At 42.0% G+C, this 23186-nt stretch overlaps 1 protein-coding gene across 1 annotated transcript in view; it reads left to right on the top strand.

The window, feature by feature from the left end:
- KCNK13 (potassium two pore domain channel subfamily K member 13) overlaps positions 1-22673 on the top strand; it is a 435385-nt gene extending 412712 nt beyond the window's left edge. The window contains exon 2 of the mRNA XM_086937677.1: positions 21300-22673. Within this exon, the coding sequence (XP_086793803.1) occupies positions 21300-22192 (893 nt within the window). The 3' untranslated portion in view covers positions 22193-22673. The remainder of the gene's footprint in view (positions 1-21299) is intronic.
- Positions 22674-23186: the final 513 nt, after the last annotated feature.

The following is a 23186-nucleotide window of genomic DNA, read 5'->3' as shown; positions in this document are numbered from 1 at the left end:
CAGTGAGGGAAGTGAAGCTTCTGATGTGGTAAGAAAGGTGCATGTAGGGCATTTAAGTTTTAGGGTTGAAGAGAGATTAGATTGCCGTCTAAATATAAAGATTTTATTTGTGAGTAATGCAGGCACTTCCCTCAAGCCCCTCTATACTATCAATCTGCTATGGAAATGATGTAATGTACAGTTATACAGTGTCAAATTGCCACTGCATTTTGCCACAGTACTTGTCAATGTACATATATGCTGCCTCTATTAGGTGTTTCAGTTTCATTTATGCATATGTAGATAGCACACTGTAGTCTTTTTTTTTTTTTTTTTAATTTTTTTTAATTTAATTCCATACTTTGCACAGTTTACACATCGTACATTTATACATTTCATATTAATTGCCTGTAAAGAAAAAACATAGGATCGGCAATAACGACTCATTTTGATATATGTACAAAAAGCAATAGGGAAAAAACAGCCCTTAATCTTACTGAGACCCAATATTCTCTTTCCATCTAGTTATAGGTTCCCATATCTTTAATCCTCTCATTTTACCTCTTATCCCTTTTCGGGAATAAATAGGTTTCTCCAAATTATAAGCTGCCAATAAATTAGCCAACCAAGTTTGCATGATAGGTGGGTTTTTATCTAACCAGGCTCTAGCTATAGTCAATCTATAAACTGCAGCAGCCACAAAAATAAATCCTTTATGTACTATACCCCCAACCTGATCTATCCCCAACAATAATATTGATGGTGTGAGGGTTATTTGTAGCTTCAATGATCTAATTAGAAATCGTTCTATATTTTCAATCAAGGTATATAGTTGTGGACAGGTGGCGAAAACATGAATTATATCCGCCTCTGGGAGGTTGCACCTTGGACAAGTGATACCCGTAGTACCTCCCCATTTAGCTATTCTCGCTGGGGTAAAGTATAAGAAGTACAACGTTTTATAATGCTGTGATTGTAAAGGTGCCGAACACAAAACCGTACGCGCAAGCTCAAGTGACTCTTGAAATAATTCTTTTGGAATACTCAGTTTCGATACCCATTTGTTACAAAATTTTTCCATATCATCTGCTTTCCCTTTCACCAAACATGCATACAAGCTCCTAATTGTGCAGTCTGCAGACATTTGTATTTTCTCTAAAATTTCGTTACTCTGATATCCTGCAGGTCCTCCTTGTTTATTACCCAAAAAGCTCCTGACCTGAAGGTATTTAAAAAAAGATCTCCTGTCAATATTATATTTCGTCACAAGATCTGTAAACTGTAACATCGCTTCGGTCCCTCTGAGATCCCCAATCTGTATAATTCCCCTTTCGGCCCAGCTAGCCATTGTACTATCCGCAAAGATTGCCGCAGGCAATGTCCTATTCTTGTGTAATCTAGTATATCTATTAAACCTACCAAGGCCTGACTTCTTTAAAAAAAACATTCCAAATTTTAACAGCAGCATTGAGTGTTTTAAATCTGGTCCTTTTGTAGTACCCATACTCCGTACAGTTTAAGAAGCAATTTTCTGCTTCTTCACCCAAAACGGCCATATAAATTTCTGTAGACATACTTGTAACTTTTTGCGTCTTTCCTCCTCCCCCAATTAACCCCTGCATATACTGCAGGGCAGCAGCAACATAATACATCCTAAAATCAGGCACTCCCCACCCCCCTTTTTCTCTCGGTAAAGCCATAAATCTATAAGCCCTTCTGGTCTTACCCTGTGCCCATATACATTTATTCAGAATAATCTCTAGTGAGTTAAACCACTTATTCTCGAAAAAAAGGGGAATAGCTCTGAAAAAGTAAAGGAATTTGGGAAGAATTAACATTTTGATAATATTTGTAGTTCCTACCAGAGACAAATGCAGATTGTTGAGCCTTTCCAGATCATTTTTGACCTTTGACAATAGGGGGGCGATATTATTTCCCACAACATTATCCAGGTCTGATGAGATAGCCACCCCTAAATAAACTGCCGAGGTAACCACACGTGGATCATTACAATTGGAATATACATTCTCTACTATCTGGGTCTTTGCTTTATTAAGACTATAACCGGAGATTTGCCCAAATAGCTCCGCTTCTCGTTCAACTTCACCAATTGACATATGAGGGTCGGGAGTAAGTATTGCTACGTCATCTGCGTAGGCGAGGGATTTGACTACGCAACCATTCAACCTAACTGGCGTGATCAAAGGATTACCTTCTAGTCTATGGAGCAATGGTTCTAAATACAGGGCAAACAACAATGGGGATGAGGGGCACCCCTGTCTCGTCCCCCTTCCTATATTAACATTGCCGAATACCCTCGATTAACTCTAATTCTGGCTATAGGATCCTTATATAGCGCCTGTATAGCCCTGATAAACCCTTCGCCTATCCCAGACCACCTCATAGTTTGCCATAAGTACTCCCAGGAGACCCTATCAAATGCCTTCTCGGCGTCTAAGAAAAGCGCTGCCATAGGGTCTCCCAGGCTACCTGCCGCATCGAACATAGTTAGAACCGTCCTGGTATGCTGCGTTGTCCCTTTGCCAGGTATGAATCCGTGTTGAACAGGACTTACCAAACTCTCAATGACCCCTGACAACCTTGTTGCTAATATTTTAGAATAGACCTTGACATCAGCGTTCATCAAGGTGATCGGCCTATAAGATCCTGTGTTTTTTGGGTCCTTCCCCTTTTTTAAAATTACAATAATGTCTGCACCTCCCCAGGATTGGGGAGCCCCATCACCTTTTTGTGCTGAAATCATAATATTAAACATATCATTAATCAATAAACCTTTAAATACTTTATAAAACTCCACCGGAATCTGATCCGGCCCTGCAGCTTTGCCTGATGGTAGGCTATTCAATGCGGTGTTAAACTCATCTAATTGTATTGCCATCTCAAGTTCTTCTCTACTGTTTTCAGACAATTTATAGGTCTCAATTCCCCTGAGGTACCTCTCCATATCAGTAATACTCTCTTCCTTCTCTGGGGTATAAAGGGTTGTGTAATACTTCCTAAATACCTCTCTAACCTGTTCTGACTCGCTTACCATGTTGCCCTGGCAATCCTTAATTTCTTTGATATCCGAAGTAGCCATTCTCTGTCCCGTGCGGACCGCCAAGATATGTCCTACCCTCTCACTTAATTCATATGCATTCTCCTTTTTAGACAGATAATTCTTTGCCTCTTTCTCTACAATGCCTTCTACTGCTTCTGCTTTCACAGATATAATTCTGAACAGATGTGATTCCACTGGAAGATTCTGTATTAAGGCCAAGGCAAGATCTTCTTCCTCCTTTATCAGTCTCAATCTTACTTCCTCCAATCTCGCCCTCTCTTTCTTCTGTTTTGCTAGGACAAAACTAACTGTCTCCCCCCTTACCCCTGCTTTAAAAGCGTCCCACACGATTCCTGGAGGGGCAGATCCTCTATTAATTTCCCAATAAAATTTTATCCATTTTTCCATATGTCCTCTATATGCCTCATCTGTTAGTAGTGATCTTTCAAAAGTCCATTGTGACCTAATATTCTGATCCTGTCCCATTTTAAAGGTTAGAATCAACGGGCTATGGTCTGATACTATCCGGGGTTGTTTCTCGATTTGAACTTCCTGGAATATTGTTCTAGAAATTAAAAAATAATCCAACCTAACCAAAGTCCTATGTGGGGCAGAAAAAAATGTGCTACCATCTACCTGTGGTTGTAATTTAATCCAAGGATATACCAGGGAATTATGTGAAACCAAATCTACTAAAGCTTTATATACTTTCTTCTTCCTGCCACCATATTGCCCACCCGCCTGCAAACAAGAGCTATCTGGTACATGGATGTTCAAGTCTCCGCAACATACTATAGGCTCTGGCCATTGAGCTAATTCAATGTCCAAATATTGTAGAACGTCAGGGTCATCCTCAGTAGAGCCATAAACTGACGCCAGCGTAAAGGTCTTTCCTTTAAAGCAAATTTCGAGAATGACCCACCTTCCCCACTGATCTTCTTTCTTTCTTTTGACAGTTATCTCCCTAGTCTTACCCAAAACTGCTACTCCTCTTGTTTTTGTCCCTTGTTTAGTATTGGCCAATAATCTAAAACCAAGTTGTTCCAATAGATAACCTCTTGTACCTTCAATATGTGTCTCTTGCAGACATACCAAGTCCAATCTCAGAGATTTTAGCAAAGCTGCCACCCTCAACCTCTTGTTAACACAATTAAGACCACAGATATTAATTGAGGCAATCCTACACGTCATCATAATGCCACAATTTCCTTATATGAAAACCTGATCTTTTTGTATACCATATACTCTGAAATTTGTAGAATGTGTAACTGTGCTGAATCAAATAATGTGTACCGTACATTTGTACTTTCCCCCCCCCTCTCTCCCGTCTCCTCAGCTCCCACCCCCAGTCCCCCCCCCCCTACGGGCAAATAGGTCAGAAAGACCTATGTGTGGCCGCTTTTGAATTGCGTCAGTCGCTTCCCCTCTCAGCCTATTCTAATCCCTAGCTGAGTCCATGGCTCCTCTTATCACTTGAAAAAGATATACTTATTATGAGGACCCACCTATTATATCCTTACCAGCAGCTCACTCCCCCTTCCTACTCTTCAGCTCTTCAATAAACTGCTGTGCTTTGATTTCGGAGTTGAACACTCTTATTTTCCCTTTTGTTACAACTTTCAATTTAGCAGGAAAAAGGAGGTATGCCTCTGACCCTAATGCCTGAAGTGGTGCAATCAGCTGTCTTAGCCTCCACCTTCTCTCCACTGTCACGTGGCAAAAATCGGGCCTGGCAAAAAATGCAGTACCCTCAAATACCCTCTTGCTATCTGGTCTAGCTTTGGCGATAATCTCTTCCCTCAGCAAGAAGTTCCCTACATTTACCAAGATTGCTCTAGGAAAAGAGCCCTGACCATCTTTTCTGGCCCCCTGCTTCAATGTAAAGGGATATCTATGCGCTCGCTGCACCTCTTTATCCCACTGCCAATCTGACTCTGGGAAAGCCCCCTTTAACATGTTCACCACAAAGCGCCTTGTGTCCTGCCCCTCAATCCCTTCTGCCACACCCAAAAGTCTAATGTTGTTTCTTCTTTGGCGATTTTCAAAATCTTTCAACTTCCATTGGAAATCCTCCGAAAGTTTTTCTTGATCTGTCTTAAAAGATTTGAAGTCGCCCATCTCATCTTCCAGCTTGCCTGTGCGTTCTTCAGCCTCTGTTACTCTTTCAGCTAGTTCATCATACAGTTTATTCATTTTCCTCATTGTATTTTGAATTTTTTTAGCGTCCTGTCTTGCTCTACGGCTTTCTGCTCTAGCCTCTGCTTGCATCTGCTTAAGGGTATTAAACAAGAGCTCAACTGGTAGCTGATGCGTTGTACCGGAGCCTGCTGGGGGGGGAGCTGGGTTATTATCATCCAATTCCTGATATGACTGTGATGTCGCTGAGTAATCCCATAATAGCTTCTTCTGGGCCCCCTCAAATCCCCCTGCGAGCTGCCTAGATAGCGTCAAGGACTTCTTTTTTAGGGTGGTATCTTTATCAGTACTTGAGTCCAAGTCTGAGCGTGTACACCCCTCTGAGCTTCCACTACTCGTTTGCTCAGGATCTGACTCCTCATTCAATGAGTAGAAACAATCTCCCTCTACAGAGCCACCTTCGGCTTTACCTATTCCATCACCAGCTCCATTTTTGCTCACCAGGCTAAGGGTGCTCCCCCATGTTTTTAAGGTCTCCACGCTCGCTAGTTTCATTTCGTTTTCCACCACCAACAAGGCACCTAGCATATCTGCATTGCCGAATTCAAACATAGGCTGCCCTTGACTTTCCTGAGTTTTCAAAATTTCACCAACCTCAGGGACGTCAGTATTACCTTCTGGATGCAGCATCTTCCCTTCTTTCTCTGGTTGCTGCCATTTCTCTTGTTGTGTAAGCGCCTCTGCCTCCGCTGTGTCAGCGACAGCTTTTTCCCCCAGCTCTGGCTTGCTGCCGGGTCCGCGATCATGGCGTTGCCTAGCAACCTCACCTTCGGCGTCAACAGCGTCCTCGAGGACGCTCTCCTGAGCGTCCGGTTTTCCGCTGCTTTCCCCGGGACCAATGGAGCCTCTGATCCCGCTGCTACTACCGCTACCGCTCCTTCGTCTGCCTCTAGGACCTTGTGAAACGTCTATACGCTGAAGGGGTCTCGGAGAGAAGGCTTCGGTAATGGTAGGCTGCTGCAACAGTGTATCCTTGCCTTTCTGTTTTTCTTGCTGTCTGCCGGGTTTACTGAGATTTGTTGATCGAAGAGTAGCTGCCCCAGGATGTTCGTCTGTATTACTGCTTTTCTGGTCAGATTTCTTTTTTCCTCCGACCACGATCCCTGTTTTAGGGATAGCACCCGGATTGGCACCTGGATTACGCGTGGCTTTGCTCGCCCCCGTCGTATTCCCTGTTGATCCACTTGGCCCACTCGGCATCTTCTTGTCTTTTTCTCTTTGATTTTCCTGCTTCTCTTGCCTCTCACTTTTGGTCGTTCTTGTAGACATTGCAATCTCTCGTGCTTGTGCTTGTGCTTAAGCCTGCTGCATCAGGGTTTTCCTTTTGATCCTAAGCCCAATCGTACTCATCAGGCTTTTGGCGCCTCTCTTTAGCCAGTCGATAGCTCGGTAGCAATAGTAAACCTGTTTTACTATAAACCCTGGATAATATGTCCTCAATAGTTCAGGATCGCCATGTACTAGCCATATCAGTGCCTTTCAAAAAGAACTAGGAAATCCATGGATTCCAACTTCTATATATCCTGCTACTTCATCCTTAGGCTGGAGAGGGGAAATAGTGCGACTGCTCACAGCAATCCAGCGTCGGCCATCTTGCCTCCTCCCATGAAACAAGATAGCACACTGTAGTCACTGCAGTTATAATGTTTTATATGTTTAAGTTCTCCCAAATGTATTGTTGCCACCTCCTATTCCTGGCCCTTATACATAGTATGTTTATATTTCTTAAGAGTGGAAGATACATAATCTTCTTGCATCACCTTAGAATGGTGCATTTCTCAGTGTTAGATTCTTTCCTGCAGCTGGGTGTTAGGTTCAGAATGCGAGGCAGTTGCTGGACTGGCTACTCTATGAAGGACTGCATTTAGTCCCTTAGTGAACTTGGTGTTCCTTGGACACCTGTGTTTGAGTTTCACCTAGGTACTGTCAGAAGGATTACAACAAGATGGCTAAATGACAAGTGAACGCTCATCTGGGAATGCTATCTGATAAATAAGCCTGCGGGACTCAGAGCCCAATACTGAAGCATATTTGACTAAAGCACTTGATGCATTGACTGAAAATATAGTGATTCTATGCAGTCTGTATTGGAGCCAAGTTCCTTTAACCAGCAATTCTTCTTCCACCAACTTTTCGGCCCCTGCGATAGCAAAATCAAACATTTGAGAACTGATGATAATGGCGTTTGTTCAAGCCTTGATGTTTAAGGGCTGATAAGATATTGCTTCGTAGGGAGTGCTTACTTACAACACTCTGATAAACATCATGTGCTGCTGTTTGGGTTTTTGCAACACCCTAGGCCATTGTGTCATGGTTTACATGAACTAAAAGTATCTACTTTGGACCCAAAACAGACTACAGCTTCAATTAGAAAACGCAAACTTTCCACTCTAGGTGAATCTGAGGTCGGTATAGGTCAGGACCTGACTTAAACATCAATGGGGAGAAAGGTTGTGCCACAAGGATGGGATACAGTGAATGGTAAAGAAAAATAAAATAAAACCTTCTGCCCCAAGCAATTCCTAATGTGGTGGATTAACTAATGTCCCTAAACTTAATGGATATCAATTGGTTAAAGAAGCATACATCAAATTCTGTTGTGAAATTATGCAATATTAGGACGTGGCCCAGTGTGCCTTGGGTTGGTTCAATCTCAAGAGATTTTCTGGTGATTGTGTGGTGCTAGCATTAAGAACACAACAAATGGCGGCAAACAAACAGTTTACATCTAATTGACTATGGACCAACCAGAACTAGTATCAAGATGATCCCAGTATGCTATTTTTATAGGGCTTAATCAGTTCTGATTGAACATATTAAATCCAGCTTTATCCCCAAACTATGTAATAATCTCTTTTCTACTTTTAAAGGGTGATTGTGAAACACAGTTGGGTAATGCAGGTGACCATGGTAAGAATTCAGTGAGAGAAAAAAGTGTAACCCCATGGCCAGGCAGGAGCAGGACTCAGGGGCACTCAGCCGCAAGGCCTTGTATTAAATGCAAACTGGTCTCACGTGCAGTGAACAGATTGATGCTGAAGATAGATAATAGCATTTCCAGTAGGTTGAGAATTAGAGAAAGAGCTGCCGGGAGCGTGTTACCACAGCTACCCAAGCCATGGTACCAGATATGAACTAGTAGCTAATAATGACTAGGCATCATTACCCTAAATTAACTAATTGCTGTACAAATAATCTTTGGAGTCATTAAAGTATTTATTTGGTAAACAGGCTCTTTTTGCAGGGATGAGCCTAGTTTGCCACTGAAGTCACCCAACATCAAAATACAGCTGCGTGAACGCACTTTTCCGTTTCGCATAGGAAATGTGATGTCTATCAGTGAGGAGAGAGCAACCAAGTGGGGGGGGAATAAAATTATCAACATGATTGATATAATAGTTGATCATCAAACATATCAATCCATTCCTGAAACTTAGTTGAATGGCCAAAATATATTTTAAATTGGGTTTAGGCTCTATGCAGGTGCAATCTAAATTAATTGAAATTAGGGTCCCTACCCTTCAGCAGTCTGGTGTGTTGTCCAACGTTGGCTGACTTTAGAATGGGGACTCACACTAGGGAACAATCCCTTCATATTTTTCAACTTTTGTTAAAATATGCAACAAATAGGAAGGATAACATTCACATGGGTTTTATTGACCTGTTGACGTGGCTTTTATTTGATCTGTTGATTCTGTCAACAGGTCAAACAACTATGTAAAATACAGTAGTTGAATGAGAATTGGTTCTATTGATACCTAGATTACATTCTAATTTTCACAAAGTAGTACATAATGGAACAAAAGTGAAATGCACCATGTTGTTTCAGTCATTAGGAGGCGGGTTCAAGAGGTGTGTGTGTGTTGGCAGTGGCACCCTTCCTATTTTCAGTAAATATAAAGGAGTTGAACAATTATTATGTTGAGGTGTCTTTGCCCCTATTGGACTGGAACATCTAGTATCTAAATATGTTATCTTTATGGAAGATCTGGGGCTTATATTTAACATATCCAAATCAAAGATAATCCCACTAGATGTAAAGGATATGAAAACCAGACCAGTTAAATTAAATGGGATGCCTATGGAGAAGGTGTACTCTTTCTGTTATTTGGTTTTGGATTTGGTAATAATTTTAACATGAAACACGTTCTTATCTTATAAGACAAATTATTATGCTAAGATTAATACTGGCATACTGAGTTGTACCAGATCAAGGGGGGGGGGAGGTGCATATTTCTTCTATCCTTAAGATCTACTGAGCTAAAAGTATAACAACCACCCTCTATGGTGCAGATCTTTAGGGTCATTCTAAGATGAATTATCTCCAGATAGAAGAAAACAAAATGCTAGGTAGAACCTTAGGTTTAACCCAGTCATCTCTTACATACCTTACACCAGGAGTTGGGGGTTGATTGATCTGAAGACAGTATTAGGAGTGCTCCCATCCCATTATGTTTCTATGTGGCACAATATGGATGCTTCCCCACATAAAGTCGTTTTGAGAAATATTTCAGTGCAGGATTTACCAACAGACATACCATGGCTTGAATATGTTAGTCACACCATTAAGGATATTGAGTATGGAGACACCTTTGGTTATCCTCATCTTTTTTTAATAATTGTTTTTTTATCCATGTATATGTCTTATCAGCAATTGAACCACAAATCAATAGGAATGATTAAGCCATCAATGTGGGGATTTATTCCCATGAGGTCTGGCCTCAGTCTTGAACAATATCTTGAAAGTGAATGTAATGCTAGAGACAGAAGTCTCATCAGGTTTAGATTTGGTGTACTTCCAAAGTTTTTCCCTTTTCTGCTGTGTAGAATTGAGGGTTGATCAACTCTGATTTATCTGTATGATTTGGCAGCACATCCTTTGTCATTTTTATCAAATCCCCAGAAAAAAATATTTGATCCCTCGTTTATGCATTTTCACCCACATTGTTGTAGACCCGATTTTATAAGTTTCACTCCTGTGAAAATTCCACTAGTTGCTCACTCAGTTTCTAGATTTGTAGTAATAGGGTTAAGAATGTCATTGAGGGATTTAAAATATTGCACCAACACACATCAAATTTAGAATAAGTAGATAAATACATTGTTATCATTATTGTTCTTCTCTGATCTAATGTTGCTGTTACATAGCGTTAATGATCTGTGGTTGATTGCATCTTTTTATTTCTCCCTCATCATATAATTATTAGAATGTATCCACCTAGGGTTTCCTTGATGAACTATATGAAGTACGTGCTTATAATTAGATTTGCAATAAACTGCTGTATTACTTTTCATTATATTATAATTGTTGTTGATGTTTAAACATCTTTTAAATGTTTTTATCTGAAATAAACTAGCATGGCTGACTATCAATAGGCCAGATGGAATATAATCATCCGCTCAGGCTCAATTGGCAGTCAGCCTGCTGGCAGGTAGGTACTTGGTTAGTGATGCCTCACTCATCACTTTAAGCCCAATATGCTGTCAGTGGACTACGGTGGATGGGGATACACCATGGCTAACAATGCACATTAAACATGAGTGTTGAGTAGTGATGCCCTTCCCCTCACTGATATTTTCCTGATAGCCTGATGTGGCAATACTTTTGTGATATAGATTTTGCTAAAATACACCTCTTGTCATATGCATGAAGGTGCCTTAAGGTAATTATTACTCGTGCTCTCGCCATGCACAGCTAATTACCCCACATATTACATCACTCATGACTTGTTCTATGACATGATTGATAACATCACTGCAAGATTTTGAATGACATCATTGATGACAAAACTGTGCATGGTGGAGAAGCGAGTTTTAGTTAGCTTAGGGCATGAGTTATAAAGCTACTTGAGATAACTATAACTGGTGCATTTCAGTTTCTTTTTGTTTAAACTGGAAAGTTATTAAACCTTTGGATTTTTCATTGAATATCTACATTGACATTGGTAGTGTAGCTTTTAAATAAATGTAATTCATGGAAGGATGCGGAGACAGAAGACTCACTATTTCCCATTGTTTCTGCTCACCAGAGCCTTGATCACGGGAGGCAGTCTCTCAGATTTTTTAATTGCCCATGTTGTTTTCCTTTTCAACATTCAGGCCGTATTCTTTAAAAGAGTGCGTAAGGGAAAATTCCCCGACTTTGAAAGCATGCAGAATAATGTATTTGGGATGTCCTTATTTTAATCATCTGTGCTGCATATCTTCTCATTTTAAACTCATTCCCATTGCACAAAAATAAAGTGTGCCTTTCTGCACAGTCCGTTTTAACTTTTCCACTTACTTCTTTAAAAGCAACAACCACCTGCAGTCTTGGAATTTTTTCCTTCTGCTCCCTTACTCTCCTCACTCCGAGAACCAGTTCTCAGGGGGCAAGCAGGTCAGGCTCCAACTAAATAACATCCATCCTCCATTGCCACGCAATTTCCTCCGCCTAAAGATTTTTTTTTGCTAAAACTAAAGATTGGCTTTCTTGAATGTGCAGTTCTTACAGCAAATTTAATAGAGTCCACATTCATTCCATTTGGCTCCTTGCTGTCTAATTCCAAGATATAATAGGTTTCCAGTTTCTGTAAATCTTTTTCTCTATTGCCACCTCTTTTCTTTTTGGGTACTTCGGCTATACAGCTATAACGCATTAATGTAGGATCACTTTGATGCTTCTTTTCAAAGTGCCTAGCCACAGGATAGCTTTGATCGTTATTACTTATAGCTCTCCTGTGTTGCAGGATTCTTTTGTAAGCTGGTAACGTAGTACTGCCTACATATGTTTTTCACATGGGCACTTTAAAATGTAAACTACAAAACTTGATTTACAGGTTAAAAATCCTCTTATTCTTACAGTTTTATTAAAACCGTCTTAAAATTTGAAAGAGTTTCCCCATGTTGGCAGGCTTTACATTTCAAACATTTTTTAAAGCCTTCTCTCTGTTGTAGCCATGTTTGTTTTCCCGTACTCTCCCTATATTCACTTGTCACCATATGATCTCTCAAGGATTTTGATTTTTTTATAGGTTATTTCTGAATACTTCCTAATCTGTAATCCTATTATAGGGTCACATTTAGTAAAGTGCCAGTGCTTTTTTAAAATGAACCTCATTTCTTCGTGTTTCGTGTTATACGTTGTTATAAATCTATGTGTATTCTCTTCCTGACTATGTTTATTCTTCTTTACAGCTGTTTTGGATGACTAAAATAACAATTTCTCTCTAGTTAACATCCTAGCTTTTTGGGAGGCATTTTCCAAGATTTTAATTGGAAAACCTTTCTGCAAAAACCTGGTTATCCTTCTCCTTTTCCACACTTGTAATGTAATTTTCCATAAAATTCCATACAAGTTCTTGGCGTCCTATAGAATTCGCCAAATGGAATACTTCTAACTAAAGGGGGTTGGGTGTGAGCTGGCCGCATGAAGTATCGTATTTCCATCCGTGGGCTTTCTAAAAACCGTAGTTTTCCAACCTATCTCCCCTCACCAACACTCTTACATCTAGGAAATTGATGGTACTTTTACTATGGTGCACTACAAAATTCAGGTTCAACATATTCTTGTTTAGGTCATCGATGAAGAACTCCACATATGTTTCCGTGCCCTGCCACAGCAAGAAACGTCATTGATGAACCTTAGCCAGACTAAAACATTTCCTGTACAATGTTCCAATTCTGGCCCTCCGATCACCCACTCCTCCCACCAGCCAAGATGTAAATTAGCATAACTGGGGGCAAAGCAGGTGCCCATCGCCGTTGCCTGTTGGAAGAATTCATTACCGAACATGAAAATATTCCTAGTAAGGCACCATTCCATCATTTCTACCAGCATGGCATTGTGTGCTGCAAATCTCATAGGTTTTGTTTAAAAAAAATACTGCATAGCCATCAGGGCATCCAAGTTTCTTATGCTGGTATAGAGGGTTGAGATATCTAAAGTAACCAATACCATGTTGTCATCCCATTTTACATCGTAATTGGGTTTAAGAAAATCAGCCGAGTCTCTTATGTACCATTGAATGGTTTTCACAATAGGATTAAGAAAAACATATATATATATGCACTAGCACTGTATTCTATTCTCATGATAATGTAAAGTCCATTTGAGTATTCGTATTTTGCACATATGCACATAACGGAAGTATTTTTTCTATGTCCTTGACCCCCTTAAATTTACTGTTATCATTTCTACCTCTATGTTTGACACAGTATTTAAAGACCCCCATTGGTAATTTGAGGCCATGTGATCAAGGCCGTTTTGTGACGGCCGAAACGCGTCATGCCGATGGCGAGGAAAAATAAAGCCACATCTTAAATCTTATCTTGGAGTTTTGGTGATCTGTTCCACGGTGGTGCGAGGAGACGCACTGCAGGACCCTGTGTTTTGATATATGTATATATATATATATATATATATATATATATATATATATATATATATATATATATATATATATATATATATGTTACGCAATGGCCCAAGAGCTTTGAGGACGCACACACAGTTGATGAAATCAAAAGATTTATTAAAAAGGACACCAGCAGCTTCAGTCCGGTATTTGGATCCATTTCATTTTCCTTGCATCCTTGCTTTTGCTTTGCTTCCTCGCTGTTGCTGACGCGTTTCGAGGCTTCAGCCTCTTAATCATAGCTGGCTTGGAATCTGCTCGGAAGGACTGTTTGATGCTTCAATTATTTTCATGCTTTTAACCCTCAGTGGGCGTGGTCACTGTGTTGCATGTAGGGACTTGTGGTCCACTCGAGCACCATTATTTCCTTGTAGTAAGGTTCGTCATCTTCCTTGATTTTACAGCATGTTTGTTGCCCTTCGTGGGCCCCCAGAGTGAGTTGCTGGTAAGTGAAGTCCCATCTCCTGAACTGAAAACAGCAGGTGCCCATCGCCATTGCCTGTTGGAACAATTCATTACCGAACATGAAAATATTCCTAGTAAGGCACCATTCCATCATTTCTACCAGCATGGCATTGTGTGCTGCAAATCTCATAGGTTTTGTTTAAAAAAAATACTGCGTAGCCATCAGGGCATCCAAGTTTCTTATGCTGGTATAGAGGGTTGAGATATCTAAAGTAACCAATACCATGTTGTCATCCCATTTTACATCGTAATTGGGTTTAAGAAAATCAGCCGAGTCTCTTATGTACCATTGAATGGTTTTCACAATAGGATTAAGAAAAACACATATATATATATATATATATATATATATATATATATATATATATATATATATATATATATATATATATATATATATATATATATATATATATATATGCTAAAATTATCTTCCTGGATAAAGGAGACGCAGGGACACGGCGGGGCTTTTCAGGAGCTGTTTATTTAACACTTGGCATGACATGTTTCGGCGAAGCCTTTTTCAAATGCCATGGGTGCTGTAGAATCCCTGATTTCACTTCCGTTTGTTTCTTGCTATTATTTCTGTTGGTTTCCTGCTCCTAAAGTAGGGCGGTTCGCACCTGAGCCAATCTCGCTTTTGAGTCCATTCAGATGTATTTGATTAGTTGGGACTGCAATACCCAGCATGCAGTTGGTTCTCCATCTTGCTGAATGTCTCTGTCAGCCTTGTTGCTGTTCGCCTAAAGTAGGCGCCTGGCTGGATTCGGTTCAGGTTGGAATTCAAAGCGCTGTGCAGGGCAATAACCAGCTCCTGTGCCCTCACTCCCAACCACACAGTCTTGATGATCGCGGACTCCGAGGTGCCTGTTAAAGTAACCGCATCCTCCCAAATGTGTTGGTCTGCCATCCGACAGCAAGGTCTCAGCTACGTCGAGAAGCGTGGCAGTTCCGGGTATATATCCATACTAATATAATAAAGATAGAACCCAAACCTTTGAGGCGGGTAATCTCAGGAACCATAGCACCAATCACAACACCCAATACAGCGTTGGAAAGGGCAGTTGCAGCAGAAGGACATAGGCTGTGCAGACGCCCACCATATACATTTAAAAGGTAAAAGAACCGTGCCAGCAAAGTAGTACCTTGTGGGCGTGTCTATGTTGTGCTGTGGGCGTGTGCTGGGGGCGTGACAAATGCTGGGGGCGTGTGGTACGTTCCGCCCTTCATGCCATGTCTCATATGGTGTGCTAATCCCACCCTGCTCCCTTTAAATACCCCTGCACCCCATAATCATAACCCACCCTTACTCCTTAAAATACCCCGACACCCTTAAACACTAACCCATCTTAACCCTATAAATATACCCTGTACCCCAAAACCCAAACCTATCCCTAAACCCTAAAAATACCCCTGTACCCTAAAATCCAAACCTAGCCCTGAACCCTATAAATACCCCTGTACCTCAAAACCCAAACATACCCCTGAACCCTAAAAATACCACTGTACCCCAAAACCCAAAGCTACCCCTGAACCCTAAAATACCCCTGTACCCAAACCTAGCCCTGAACCATTAAAATACCCCTGTACCCCAAAACCCAAACCTACCCCATAACCCTAAAAATACCCCTGTACCCTACAAATAACCCTGTACCCAAACCTACCCCTGAACCCTAAAATACCTCTGTACCCCAAAACCCAAACCTAACCCTGAACCCTAAAAATACCCCTGACCCCCAAAAATACCCCTGTACCCCAAAACCCAAACCGAGCCCTGAACCCTAAAAATACCCCTGAACCCTAAAAAATACCCCTGTACCCCTAAACCCAAACCTACCCCTGAACCCTAAAAATACCCATGTACCCCTAAACTCAAACCTACCCCTGAACCCTAAAAATACCCCTGTACCCCTAAACCCAAACCTACCCCATAACCTTAAAAATACCCCTATACCCCAAAACCCAAACCTAGCCCTGAACCCTAAAAATACCCCTGTACCCCAAAACCCATACCTATCCCTAAACCCTAAAACTACCCCTGTACCCCATAACCCAAAACTATATCTGAACCCTTAAAATACCCAAACACCCCAAAACATATACCTCAGTACCCCAAAACATATACCCCTATACCAATACTTACCTTATCCAAACATTAAAAAAAACATGCTTTTACCATTCATGCATTTACAACGAATTTAGTTGTAAATGTATGCGTGGTAAAAGCATATAAAATGTAATGCCATGCATTAAAATAGCATTGCGGAGTCATGGTACTTTCGTAATGAAAGTATGCGGAGTGATGGTATGCGGAAAGAAAGTTGCTGAATAATGGGTGTTTACCCTCCCCCGGTAAGTAGATTGGTGGCACGGCGGCCCACACCTACAGCAACATACTCATATTTTTCACCACCCATTGGAAAAATGCACAGGTCTCTCTCATTGATGGCCAGCACCGACATACACTTTTAGACACATCTCCCGCCACAAGTTCTAGAATTGCGAACTTTAGAGCTGGGGAGCTACGTTCGAATCTCGGCATCAGCTCAACATCCTATGATTCCAGGCAAATTGCTTTGTCTCCCCGTGCCTACCACAAATGAATGTGTTCTTCTGTAATGTAAATTGTGCTCATGCCATGTTGTCGAGTTCGCGCTATTTAATATTGAAGGAAAAATAAAGAAGGGAAATTCAAGTCCACACACTACTGAACGTGCACTCTTAAGTGCATCAGCAGTGCACTGTAAATTGGAGCATTTCACAGGCCTGTCACAGATAAGAAATGCTATCAAAATGAAATCCTACAAAACAATATACTACTGGCCGGCAGTAATTCATACCCAAACAACGTTGGGACGGGCTGCTAGTATATATATATACATTGCATTGGGGATGGTGTGGATGGTGGCATAATACCAGGTGTGGGAGGGCATTAACAAGGGTTGTTGACATAGGTGGTAAGACATCTGATATATGTGAGTACAGTTAGGGTGAAGGGGCAGCAGGTGAGGCCAGGTTGTGCATGGGTTCCATAGGCTATGCATATCCTACGCAGGATCAGCTGCACAATAGTAAAAGATTTTTGTGCCGTACAAATCAAAAAATTTAGATGGGTACATGTCTGGGTTGTTTTCCACCTTGGGTTTTCACGTTACATAATAGACATCTTAAGTGAAAAACAATGCCCTTATTGACAGCTGCCTAGCTATAATCTATATATTGAAAAATAGCCCCAAATCACACAATGTCACAAATACAAAAACATATGAATCAAAAAGAAAACACTTAAAAGAAATCTAATTGCTTATCATTTAAGCTTGAACGGAACGCCATAACAACGTATTTAATCACGGCAAAAGCATAGGAGCTCATTATGAATAGGCCTAGAAAGAGCCAAGTAAGCCCTCCTCCCAGAATTACTGACACTGTGTGCATTTGTAACTCCATGGGGCAGAATTACTCCCTCTAGCAAGTTTTGGGGGAATAACATTGAGGAATTTCTGTTTTTGACTGATTCCAACATCCTGTTACCCAGTATTTCACCCGGATGAAGAACAATAGACTTGCATTGTTCAAGCAAGACGTGAGATCCCAATGACATCCTGGTGTGTCTGTTAAATCCTGTCACTCCCTAATGATTAGAGTAGGAAGCTCGCTCTCTGTATAGTGCACTAAAACGAAGAACATTGTGCAGAGATTCCAGTGGATCCCAGATTGGTATACAGAGGCAAAAGTAGATCAAATTAATGCTCTATTTGTGGTAGTGTGGGCAAGCAGTTAAGCTTATCAGAGGGAAGTGCTAAGCATTTGTTAATCTCACAGAGGCAATGAATGAAGCACACACTCAAGAATAAATCAGAGACCAATTTGCAAAAATAACAGTGATTTTTATTTAATATTTTAGACCAACAACTTTGTTCTAACGTTAGTACTTTTTAAGATATGAATTTTCAAAATTTGAAAAATAACACACACATGCGCAATTACGTACCATAAAAGTCTATGGGAGGACATAGGAAAATGCATATAAAATCATACAGTTGGATCACGAGGTTCACCTTCCAGCTTTGGGTAAGTAGCAAGGCCCGGTCCAATGTTCAACCAAAAAACACACTGCACAAGGGGACTTAAAGGTAGGTCCGAGGGGTCCCAATCAAGGGAACAGGCCACAAGGGCCTCAGGCCCACAGGAGCACAGCTGGTTCGTCGGTACCCTGGGTGGGTGGGCTGGGTGCAGAGCAGATAGGTCAGCCAGGCAGCGAGCATCAAGATATCTTCACGGTCAGGGCAGACAGGTTGCAGGGACCATTCCGGGACAGCTTGGCCACTCATGAAGTGGGCCTCAGGGGCCTCGACGTCCCTCGAAGGGTGCTTTATTCCTGGGCTGTTGGAGCCCAGATCGGACTCTTTGTCTCAGTGTAGGTTGAGGAAGTCTGAACCCCAATGTATTGGTGCGGAACAGCTCCGGTAGGGCCTGGTGTCTCCAAACTCAGCGGGGAGACAGATCTGACCCTTTGGGCTGATTTACCTCTTTTTGCTTGGATGTTGCATCGGAATCATCGGGGAACAGCAATTCGGTATACTGGACTCTGAGGGTTCAGGGCCTGCGGACTGCAGGGGAGTAGCTTCTCTACCCCAAGGGAGTTCTCTGGCAATTAACAAAGGGCTGGAGGTGCTCTGGGGTTCTTGAAGGCCTCACAGTTACAGGACGACACAGCATACCACAATGGTTGAGTCCTGGGAGCAGCAGGCAGGGGTTTGCACCAAAATTCTGCAGCAGGTCTTTGGTTCTTGGGTCATCACCTCTTCTTTGTCTGTGTCTTCTTTGTATCCATTGAATCTATGTTCAGGGTCTAGGGATGCCACCTTAATACTACATGTAAGTGTGTTAAAGGGAGAGACAATTAGTAGCCAATGGGCTACTTACCTTTAGGGTGTCTACACCCTCTTAGTGACCACTGCCTGTGTGAAGTGGCACTACCCTAGCCCAGATAGATTAATTCCTGCCATTTCAATATGGAGGATTTGGAAAAGTAGTGTCCACATCACTTGCCCCACCTTAGGGGTGGTGCTAGCTGAATGTGGGCACACCTTCTAATCTAACTAATTGTAATGCCTGTCCTCCCACAAAATGTGGAGCAGGATGGGGGTGGCATTCTCAACTATCTGGAGATGCCTGGGTTGCATTTCAAAGGCGGCTTCACCTTTGAAGCTTCCCACACTGGTGTGAAGCACCCCCCACCGGAGCAGGCTTTGTTCCTGGCCTCTCAGAGCACTGGCTCTCATCCCATGTGGTCAGAAACAGGTCTGGTGGTGGCAGGCTGGCTAAGACTAGTCGGAGACGACACCAGTGTTGGTATGTTTTCAGGGGACCCTCTAAGGTGTTCCTGGTGTGCATTTATTAATAGATCCAACACTGGCATCATTGAGGATTTATTTAGACAAGATGTTTGGTACCAACTTTCTTGGGCTGCAATGCAGCCATCATGGAGCTAGGAAACTAATAAGGACAAGTACCCAGCCCATATAGTCTCTATGGCTTTCCTGGGCACTTACAATATCCAAAAATAGAATTAAGCTGCGGGTCATTATTTCCAGATCAAGATTGCACTATCATCAGTTTTTTTAGGAATAGTCAGAATTATTGCATGTTCACCGTAATGACCCATTAACAAACATTGGTATATGAAGTCATCATATGTGCAGGAACTGTTGTCTAGTTCTAAAAAGACACAATGATGTTATGATATTTTAGAATTTTCCAAAATCAAAGCCTTCTGCAACACGCTGACCGGCTTCAAGGAGTTCACCATTTTGCAATCAGCAGAGAATGAGCTCTGATTGTTGGCACTGTTTATTGGTCGAGTAGTTGCCCATTTGTCAGCTACCTTAGTAAACTAGTAAGTATAAAATCACACAGTCCAAGGGCAATAGAGAGTCTTCTAGCAATAACAAATTTAACTCTTATTTCCTGAGTCATCGTTCAGGCTATCTCATATTTAAAGAAAATGGCAGCTTAGGCAAGCTTTCTTTGTTGGACTCACAAAATATTTCATAAGGGCTCAATCTGCCAGGCTACTACAGGCCTAATTCAGAGTTTGGACGTAAGGGAAAATCCACCAATTTCTGGACAAATTTCTAAATATTGAGTAGAATCCACTAGCTGATTCTATCCTTCACAGGGATATAATGGTGGTGGAAATCCTGACGGTGAGCTTTGCTCAGCAGTTTGGATTTTCTCCATATAATGAGGCGTTTCAGTTCCATCCAAACTCAAAAAATGAAAAGCTTGAGCCTGAAATGAGCCTGAGAGGTCGAAGTCCTTACAATGAAAAGCTCCTTTCCCATGAGGGCTTCAGCGGGCTTTAGTTGTTCTCATACACCCATGCTAATTGTGGAGGTGCCATAACAAAGTCCAGAAATAATCTTGGCCTAAAATGCATCCAACACAGGTTTACTATTCGTCTTTAGATGGCTGTCCACTACTGCATGTCTTTCTAGATGTGCTTGAGTCTTACAACTGTTATATAATTGTTAGTAATAATTAATATGTCCATTCAGGGGGAGTCACATGGTCAGCCATTTTGAAACTTTAGCTTTTTTTGAGGCCCCTTATGTTTTTAATGTTTACCTCGTGGTTTGAGGGAGAAAAGAACACCCCCCCACCCCCAGTGAACACTCATATCAAGTAACCCACACTGTGCTGTCAACAGTATAAACAATTTGAGTTGTTAAACATTCTTGAGAGATAAATCTTCAATGGCTCTCTCGTACATTTTGACATTAATTTGAGCTTTTGTTTCGAGGGCTTGGCTGGTCAAACCACAGAATAGTTAAATTAATGTAGGTTTTAAGGATATCCACAATGGATGCATGAGAGGCCTGAATAAATGCATTTCAATATACGTCATTTGAAGGGTGTGTCATTCTGAAACGCTGCCTTACCTTTTACTGTTTTTTGGCACCATAAGGGAAGTAGTTAAGGAAAGAAGTGGGCTTTTCCCCAAACCCACACTTTTTGCTTTTTGTGGTGGGTGAGTGGTGGGAAACTGATGAAGGGCTTAATTGTAGTGGAGATCATGTATAAATGGTTATGAATCATTTTTCTTCTCTGTTTTTTGACATCCATCATACCCATGAATGCAAATGAAGATATAACAATACCAAACATTACCTAACACAAATCTTCTGCTTCTTCTGCAGGTTTTGGCATGACCACCCCAGCAACGGTAGGAGGCAAGATCTTCCTGATCTTCTACGGCCTGATTGGCTGCGCTGGCACCATACTCTTCTTCAACCTCTTCCTGGAGCGCCTCATCACAGTCATTGCCTTTGTCATGAAGTCCTTCCACGAGAGGCAATTGCGCCGGAAAGGGGTGCTGCCTCACGACTCCCGGAGGGCATCTGGCCATTCGGAGGTGGACAGCTTGGCGGGCTGGAAGCCATCGGTGTACTATGTGATGCTGATCTTGTGCCTGGCGTCCATTGTCATCTCCTGCTGTGCCTCGGCCATGTACTCGCCCATTGAAGAGTGGACCTACTTTGATTCACTCTACTTCTGCTTTGTGGCCTTCAGCACTATTGGTTTTGGGGATCTTGTCAGTAGCCAAAATGCCAATTACAAGAGTCAGGGACTCTACCGGTTTGGCAACTTTGTCTTCATTCTCATGGGCGTGTGTTGCATATACTCTTTGTTCAACGTCATATCCATTGTGATAAAGCAGTGCATCAATTGGATATTAAAAAAACTTGATTGTGGGTGCTGCCAACGATGCCAAAGAAAACTCTTCCGGGCTAGGAGGAACGCTGTCATGCCCGGCAACATCCGGACTCGACGCAACATTTCCATCGAGACCGATGGGGTGAATGAGAGCGAGGTCGACGGGCGCCGGATGTCCGGTGAGATGATCTCGATGAAGGACTTCCTGGCCGCCAACAAGGTGTCACTGGCCATCATGCAGAAGCAGCTTTCGGAGACTGCCAATGGCTACCCCAGGCCATCCGGCACGACCTCCCGGCACAACGGCTTTTCTGGGGGAGTTGGGGCTCTGGCAATCATGAACAACCGGCTGGCAGAGACCAGTGTAGACAGGTGAATGAAAGCCCCGTGCATGGGGTAAAGTCACCGGAACGCCTTCGAAAGAGATCAGACACGGGTTGCAGCAATTCTCTGAGCATTAGTTGGCCTTTCAAATGGTGGCATTTGTTTGCACTTTGATACAATACAGTGTCCGATCCCACTTCCTCCACCCCCCTTCCCTTCTTTCCACTTGAACAGACATTCTTGGGAGATAGGCTCCGTTCCAAACATATGATTTCATAAAGCAGTAAGCTCCCGAATTAATTTTGTTATTGGGCTCACGTTGACATCATATTTCAAAACATGAAATGGAAAAAGGCTACAGTACTATCTCCAAAAATCTAATAATCGATGTTGCACTATTGATTTGTTTTATCAAAGCACCCAAACATAGTATATAGGTTATATTTTCTACCCACTCTCGTCTTTTTTTTCTCTTTCTCTCTCTGTCCTGCTGTTTAACTCGCTCTAATTCTCGCTCTCCCCCTGCCCCACTCTTTAGAGTGAAGTAGCCTTTGAGACATGTACTTTCATGCACTAGCTGGGATACTTATTCAGATTCTTCAACCTTTGAGTGCAATTCTCCGAGCCTCCAAATAGTGGGACCTTGAAGACTCACTAGGCGGAAGTGACGGAGCGTGAGATAAACATAGCCGCGGTGCAATAGGAAGGCAGGAGATATGACGCAGGTATGAGTAGGTTGATATGGCTCTGAATGCTGCTAGGAGGATAGTTTGGTTCTCCTTTATGATGAGCATCCCAGGGAGGATGATTTGATTGGAGTTCATTACATTAGAACATTTTAGCCTTTAGGTATTAGTAAAACCATCCCACCTCACATGGGGAGCTAGAGTCGGGGCAGGGTTTGGGGAAGCCCTCCACCATTGGAAATGATTGAGGAGAGTTGCATAGCTGCAGAGTTTCCCAAGTCCATGCGCGAGGAGCTGCTCTTGTCCTGATTCTTTTTCGTATTCTGGGACTTGCAGTTTTACAGTGGAATGAATAAGCCA

The sequence above is a fragment of the Lissotriton vulgaris genome, chromosome 9 (genome assembly GCF_964263255.1).
Source record: "Lissotriton vulgaris chromosome 9, aLisVul1.2, whole genome shotgun sequence".
NCBI classification, from domain to species: Eukaryota; Metazoa; Chordata; class Amphibia; order Caudata; family Salamandridae; genus Lissotriton; species Lissotriton vulgaris.
Note: the sequence above shows the minus strand (reverse complement) of the source record. Positions and strands in the feature narration are given on the sequence as shown.